The sequence below is a fragment of the Genypterus blacodes genome, unplaced genomic scaffold, assembly GCF_046128005.1.
Source record: "Genypterus blacodes isolate CSIRO-AG114 ecotype Tasmania unplaced genomic scaffold, CSIRO-AGI_Gbla_v1 ptg000003l_1, whole genome shotgun sequence".
In the NCBI taxonomy this organism is placed as follows: Eukaryota; Metazoa; Chordata; class Actinopteri; order Ophidiiformes; family Ophidiidae; genus Genypterus; species Genypterus blacodes.
The window spans coordinates 9,752,091-9,759,654 of record NW_027466817.1 but is presented as its reverse complement, the minus strand read 5'-3'; the positions used below and the strand labels follow the sequence as shown (position 1 = coordinate 9,759,654).

General features: G+C 47.4%; 1 protein-coding gene across 1 annotated transcript; it reads right to left on the bottom strand.

Moving 5' to 3' along the window:
• Window positions 1-374: 374 nt before the first annotated feature.
• rhoub (ras homolog family member Ub) lies at window positions 375-7,564 on the bottom strand. The gene is made up of 3 exons (XM_076141316.1): window positions 7,139-7,564; window positions 5,203-5,261; window positions 375-3,703 (listed from the first exon to the last, which is right to left on the bottom strand). The coding sequence occupies exons 1-3, from the start codon at window positions 7,362-7,364 to the stop codon at window positions 3,248-3,250; spliced, it is 741 nt and encodes a 246-aa protein (XP_075997431.1). The 5' UTR covers window positions 7,365-7,564; the 3' UTR covers window positions 375-3,247.

Here is a 7,564-nt window from a genome sequence, read left to right as displayed (position 1 = left end):
GACATTACCGTTGAAGATTTAGCTTGATTTACCTTTGACTTTAATGAATATGGATGAATATGAATATGGAGTCTAAATGTGAATATGGATCTATAGATGGAAGCAAAGACTCTGTACATTGAAATGGTGATACAGAAGAACCTGACATTTTCAGTTCAGCAGATTCCTTGTTTGTTATGTTAAGCACTTAAAGCACATGAAGAACAAGGTTTCTGACACGCACACACCAAACCTCCGCTGGCCTTTGACCTCTGAAGCTGCACATGTGACACGGGCTCTGTCAGTGTGTATCATCCCAACACGCTGGCTGAGCTCCGACAGGCCCGATAGCTCATCTGCAGGGAAGAGTCGACACGACCAACCACAACAGGGGGTTAAAGATTTCACATTTTATTTTGTTCTTCTCATACAGCTCAACAAACATCTCTGAAACACTCACGCTGTTAAGTACCGTTAACCTTTCAGAGGGACAGCACACACAGATTTATCCTGGTGACATTACAAACATCAGATGATTACTATGTAACATACATAAAGACATACAGTACATCATTCCATACATTTAGCTCTGCACTGCCATTGATCAGTAATTGGCCCAGGAAGAACGGATAAATAAAACAGAGCTGAGTGAAAGGGCTTCTGAAAAATAAGAAGCAAATGTAGAATCAAACTCTTTGGTGATTTCGCATCATTTACGGAGGAAAACAGGACAGAAATTTGACGCGCCGACCGACACAGAGGGAGAATTAGCAGTTTAGACAATCGGTACGTTTACATACACGCTGCAGTGCCTCCGGCTGTGTGTCTGTGCTGTGCTACGATGAAGGCACGGATGCCAGAAAGACGCGCACATACACACATCGGGGGGAATTAACGGGATTCAGCACTTTCAGCCGATTTAAATGAAGAGTTGCACAGTCAGAGTAGAGAATTAATTTCCTCAAGTGGTGAAAAGCATCCAGTGGTGCTGACTCAGATTAGGTTTACATGCACGAGTCAATCAATTCACATTTGCAAAATCTAGGTAAGTAAATTTACATCCATGTGTGTAGATTTCAATGTAATTATGGGGTGAATGCGAACTTTGAAAAGGACTGACGTTTTGCTTAATTTCAAAGTTTTGAATAGAAGAACTGGAAACATCAGTGACATAGTTCAGATGTAAATCACCATGGTTATGTGATTATAGTATGAGGAGGCCAGGTGAGGGAATTTAAATGGCAGCTACGTTATAAAAACTCAAGTGACTACATTTTTACAAACTAATCAAGCAGAAATTAAGATCATCAACAAAACGAAAACGTACGTACAGGCAACGCTCCCACGATTCGCACAAAACTCACAGATGGACGCGGATTCTTGGTGGTAGGCTTGTGTGAGGGTGGAACTGATCTCCATGATCCAAACACACCAACGTCCGGAATTAGTCACGTGACAAGATCATGTGATAGCAAACTGCAGTAACAGGAACTACCACTAGATGGTGATCAGGTTAAAGTAACTTTTAGCTCTAACGCTTAAAGGGATACTCATTGACTTTTGTTGTTTTACAAAATTGCACAGGTTGTCTAGTTTAAAGAAAAAGAAATCGGGGAACATAAAGAAAGCGATACGTGGCGAATTACCTTCAGGTAAGTTTATATTATATTACGGGAATATATTTATTTGTTTGTGTTTAGACTTGGTTGGTTAAAAATTTGGTAGCTATAGAAGAGAACGTTCATCATCAGTGACATCACCTAGCTAAGTCCAGTTAACATGAAATTATGGGAATCGTTCGTCAACTTGCTGTTATCGCCCCCTACTACCACTAGATGTCAGTCATGAGATGGAGAAACATGCAAAACCAAGTATTATTGCTTTAACACACAACTCAAACACAACTCGATTTAGGCAAGAATGTGTGTAAGATGTACACATGGATGGAATCGGAGCGTGAGCAGAATCTTACTCTGACATATTTGGAGTTTAAAGCCAAAGTTGAATGTGCATATAAACGTACCGACCAACACCCTGTCGTTAAAGGAGGAACCCGGGGTCAAACCACTTTTCCAGTTGCTACTCCACCAGGTCCAAAGGCCATCCCATGGCTGTGATGTGTGTTTGTGTTGTGTAAGTGCAAGTGTTCGTACAGCGGCACCGCCTGATTTATTGTCACAACTTGGAACAGTGACACAGAGTTCAGAGGAATAACAAAGTGGCAGATAGAGGATGTTCTCTGACATGAACAGCGCCGGTACGGTTGGTTTGCATTGGCGAGGAGCCGACGGACCGCCAACTGAGTGAGGACAGGCCGGCGAAGTGAAATGTGCGAACAACCATGACAATGTACGAGTCACACCAAGAATGTTAGTCTACATAAGTTGTAGACGGTTCCGGCAGGTAGAATCTGGTAAGCACGCTTGAACCAATCAGTGGTAAGGAATGCAAGGGCTTGGGAATTGGACCGTCCCAAGAGAGAGCGAGAGAGAGAGAGTGGGAAAGGATGAATCTGTGTGCAGGTGGGAGTGGAAGTAAGAATAACTGACCTACAGGGGAAAAAACTGCCGACGCCGGCTGTTTCCACACTCGGCTGCTCTCTGAGACACTGAGACTTATTTTCTTCCCAAAGCGTTCAGAGGTGTCTTTGAGTTTGTTTCATCGTCTGGTGATGTAAACGATCACCTCCTGCTCCCCGCAACCCCGCACCTGTACGACGTACTGAACCGTGTGGGCATGTGAGGCCACCGGTACCAACTAGCACCGGTACCAAGTAGGACCGGTACCAAGTAGGACTGATACCAGGTACCAAGTCTCAGGGCTTAACATGGCCAGAACCTTTGCTTTGATTCTGTTAGTGAAACATCAAACATCTGTCAGAAGTGGTGCTGACTGAATTACAGCATATTGAAACATAAAGAATCAAATCAGACGGACGTAAGGGCGCACAGGCCGATTACATAACGACATCATCTCAACGCCTTCCCACCGCATCAGCTCATGTTTCCTGTGTCTGAGTCCAATATGATGATATGCAGTCCATATGCCATAAAACTTTATTAACTCCATATGTTTTGGTTGAATGCTGGTCTCAGTCATAATCAGCCTCAGCCATGATGCAGCTCAGGCTCAGCTCAGTTCTGCCTCACTGCATTATTGATCCACTGATTCAAAGTCTTGAAAGCTGAAGTCCTTTACATCCAAAAGCATCAACGCAGTCCGTCTGAACATCTCATCAGTCACTCGTGCGGTGTCTCCTTCTTCCTCCTCACTGGACACACACATACTTTTTCCACCATGACTTGGAGAGCATCTTCATCTTATCCGCCGTGCTGCGGACCTTCCTGTCCCGCCGCACCTTCCGGTCGGAGTTCCGCAGCCCCACGGCGATGGCGGCGTCGAACACCTCCTTCAGATTCTTTTGGGTCAGTGCCGAGCACTCTACGTACGTCACCGCCCCGATTTTCTCCGCCAGCGCTCTGGCGTCTTCCTCCGCTACCGGCCTCTCCCTCCGCCTGGCCAGCTCGATCAGGACCTTGACGTCTTGCCTCAGGTCGCACTGCGTGCCCACCAGCAGGACGGGCGTCAGCGGGCACCGGCGGCGGATTTCCGGCACCCACTTCTCCCAGACGTTTTGGAAGGAGGCGGGGCTAACCACGCTGAAGCACAGCAGCAGGGCGTCGGTCCGGGTGTAGCAGAAGTGGCGAAGTTTGTCGAACTCATCCTGATGGAGACAGAAGCAGAGGAATACTGAGCGACAGATCTTAAGGCTCACACACTTTTTGTATTTTTCTTAAATTCCCAGTTCTCCCGTTATTGTTTGATTATGTAAGAGGAAATGAAATGTTGCGGCCCAAGGTCAAATAAATGACTGAAGCCTCACTGCATCCTTTAAACCCTGTATACTTTCCTGGGTTAAGGGTTCATGTTTGAGGGTTTTGTAACCTGAACCCTGAACTCTACGGCCACAATCCTACAGAACTGAGACAGAAGTTTCACTAACAAACATTCTGGGTCGTTGATGTTGAGGTAATTCGTACACACCTTCATTTCTACCAGACCAATCTTTTAAATTAACGCTTTGGAGCCGGGCAGCTTTGACCAGCTGGGCCTCTCCCACATCCTTGAGCACACAGATTAAAGCTCAGCACAGACGTTTTTCTTTAACCCCTTCCTTCCCGTCTCCTGATGCCCTCTTTCCTTGACTTTGTCGCAGCTCCTTTTCACATTCATTAAGTTACAAAGCCACAATACAAGAAGTTTGAAATGTGGATCGTGGAGGCACCGCAAACGTGTGTGTGTGTGTGTGTGTGTGTGTGTGTGTGTGTGTGTGTGTGTGTGTGTGTGTGTGTGTGTGTGTGTGTGTGTGTTATCTAGTTCCCAGCACAAGCCTTGGCTTTGCTTAAAAGGTGTTTCTGATCTGATGACGTCGGTCCATCTGCAGAATACACACACGAATATCAACATATCTGAGCGAGGAGCGAGTGTGTTTATCAGCTACGACAGCAGCTGTTATAATTTTTCTCCCTCTCTCTCTCCTTCTTTCTTTCTTTCTTTCTCTCTCTCTCTCTCTCTCTCTCTCCTTCTCTCTCTCTCTCTCTCTCTTTTCTTGGCACGGCCCTGCTGCTCTGGCACAAGTTCTCCTCTTATGAAATTGCATCAGTACAGTGAGTGTTTGCCCTCTTTTATCAGCCCATATTTGCCCAGGCTTGTCCATGAGCGTGTGTGTCTGTGTGTGCGCTACTGTAACACAATGTTCAGTTGGCGACATGCATGGTTGTTTTAGGTGCTTTAGGGCTTCGTTCAGACGCCTGCATCCACCTCTTCACAGCCGAGTTACCTCTGACAAAGAGGCGTGCGGAGATGGCAGCGCCCTCGCCGTGACCGTGAATGTGAAATATGTTGGAGCTTGATTATGAAACGAGCTCATTTCACAACTTCTGCTTTCCAATAGAACTCCCCTGCACACACAAACACACGCCCTGTACCATCCTAACCCTCATTAGACAGGAGGGAGAAGCTCATCAGTGTAAACTAACAGAACTATTTGCTCATAACTTTTGCTTTTCCGGGTGCATGGATTCATACTGAATGTTGTTAATGATGTGTTTCTATACATGTGTGTGTGTGTGTGTGTGTGTGTGTGTGTGTGTGTGTGTGTGTGTGTGTGTGTGTGTGTGTGTGTGTGTGTGTGTGTGTGTGTGTGTGTGTGCGCTTGCTCACCTGTCCTGCAGTGTCACACAGCTGTAGCCTGACCGGGTTTCCATCCACCTGAACCACGGCTGTGGAAAGACGGAGAGAGAGAATCAGTCACAGATGTCAACACCGCTGCGCCTGAACACCTGACATTTGTTATTTCACACACACCCACACACACACACACACACACACACACACACACACACACACACACACACACACAGTACAATACTCAGTGGAATAAACAAATGCCTGCCCGTTGAAAACACAAAGCGGCTCAGACCCCCAGCGTGTTCTTTCAGCACAGAGGCGTCCTGCTGTGCGTCGCCCACCCACCCGGCTCAGACTGTAACGCTTTACTGTCGCTCGTATCTCCCTGCCAGCTCCAGCTCTCTGTTGTCTCCTGACAGAAGACATCCACGGTTGTCAGACGGGGGGGGGGTTCAGAACAAAGCCGGTGGTGTTTGTTCTTTCCTTTTGCAGGCCCGGAGAGGCGGGTGAGTCTTTTTTTCTTTACGGCGTAAAGCGTTTCATCATTACGGGGTCGTTTATTCTACTGAAACACACAAGGCAGAGCGGCGGGCACATGGAAACATTTAGCCTTCGCCTGGAGTGTGTGGTCCGTCACAGCGCCCTGATCAAAGAGTTTGCTGGAAACCGCTCGCGTCATGTTGCCCTGATTTAACAATAAGCAAGGAGAGAGCGGAAGAGAGAGGAAGGTGAGCGAGCTGCCATTGTGTAATCATCTCCTCCTGATCCCCGACACATGAAACCCCTTTGATTCTGTCTCGGTCGTCCTCTCTCTGCCGGCCTCACTGCTGCCCCGGCCTGTTCCCATGCTGCCACCTGTGGTATTGCGTAACTGCTCAGAAGTTAGATTTGGAGAGGAGGCTCCGATTCCGGGCACCGAGAAGATGACGACATCACTAAGCGAGAGCCCCCCCCCCAAGCCCCCCCTCCTTCTCCCAGCAGCACAATCGGTCTCTGTCAAGGCCCGAAAGACAATCTCTGCCTCAGAGCCGCGGCGACAGATGTGGCCGTTCCAGTATAGAACAGAGGGCTTTAGGGTCAAGGCTGACAACAATAGCTGGAGTTGTGCAATGTGAAACCCCGTGCACACACACACCCTCTCTCTCTCTCTCTCTCTCTCAGCACACTCCTGAGGATGGTGCGGGGAGCCAAACATGTCATTTTTATGGCTCATCCAAGAATAAATAAGTCGATCATGTGACTCAGAGGCCAAGGATGTCGGCACTCGCAGTGCCCGACTGAAAATTCCTTTCTGATTACTGATAATGTAATTGTTACAGCGCACATGAAAATAAACTCGGGATCACGTTTGGTCACCTTTTATTTTGCACTGAACAAAGCCCGCTGTGGGCGAGGGAGGAGGCGCCGTTTGGAAAATAGAAACCTGACTTAAGCAGGGAGGACAGCCAGTGTATATCAACACCGATGGAGGAAAGATAACAGGAAACATAAACACGTCTAACATAACAGTGGAATAATGGGGAGAGAGAGACAGGACGGGCGGCGCTTTGACAAACAGGATAGGCAGGCAGGTAGAACTAACACACATGAAGGGACTCCACTCTACTCTGCAGATAGAGAGTGAGAGCCACATTAGATGAAGAATTCAAATAAAAAGTAAAAGTTGAGAGACAGAGAGAAGTTGAATCGATAGATGGATAGATAGAGATACAAAAAGCACCGAATAACAATAAAATTGAGTTGTACAGTATGAAATGTGCAATAAACATCCCCTTGTACAGCTGCAATAGATGTATTAAAAAAATAAAAATAAAATAAATTGTAAAAATGCTGAAAAAGTTGGGAGTCAAAAGTATAATAATAATAAAACGAATAATACTAATACTAATACTAATACTAATAATAGTACAAATTCAAACATTTCTCATTCATTTGTTTTGACTGAACAGCATAAACCAACTTCTCTTACCCGAGAAGTCATCGAAGGCGGTCGGAACGTATTTGGTCGGGTATCCGTTGGTGGTGTAGCTGACCACCAGGCTGGTCTTTCCCACCGCTCCGTCCCCGAGCAGGACGCACTTCAGCAGCCGCTCCTGCGCCTGTCCCGGCCCGGCGGGCTGGGGCTTGTGCGGGGGCACCGGGGGGGCCATGGTCCCGCCGCTGTAATCCATGGCGGCTGGAGGCGGAGGGGACATTCAGCGAAGCGGCGTCTGCGCTCTCCTCTCCGGGAAGGAGGACCCAGCATGAGAGGGAAGTTCACCCGAGTTAAGGAGCTCGTAAACGGGACTAATAGAGCGTAGAACCTCTGCGTAACCTTCTTGCCTCTGCGCGCTGCCAGACACAGTGAGGCTCACACACGTCACGGGCTCAGAAACATACGGGCGATGCAGTTAGC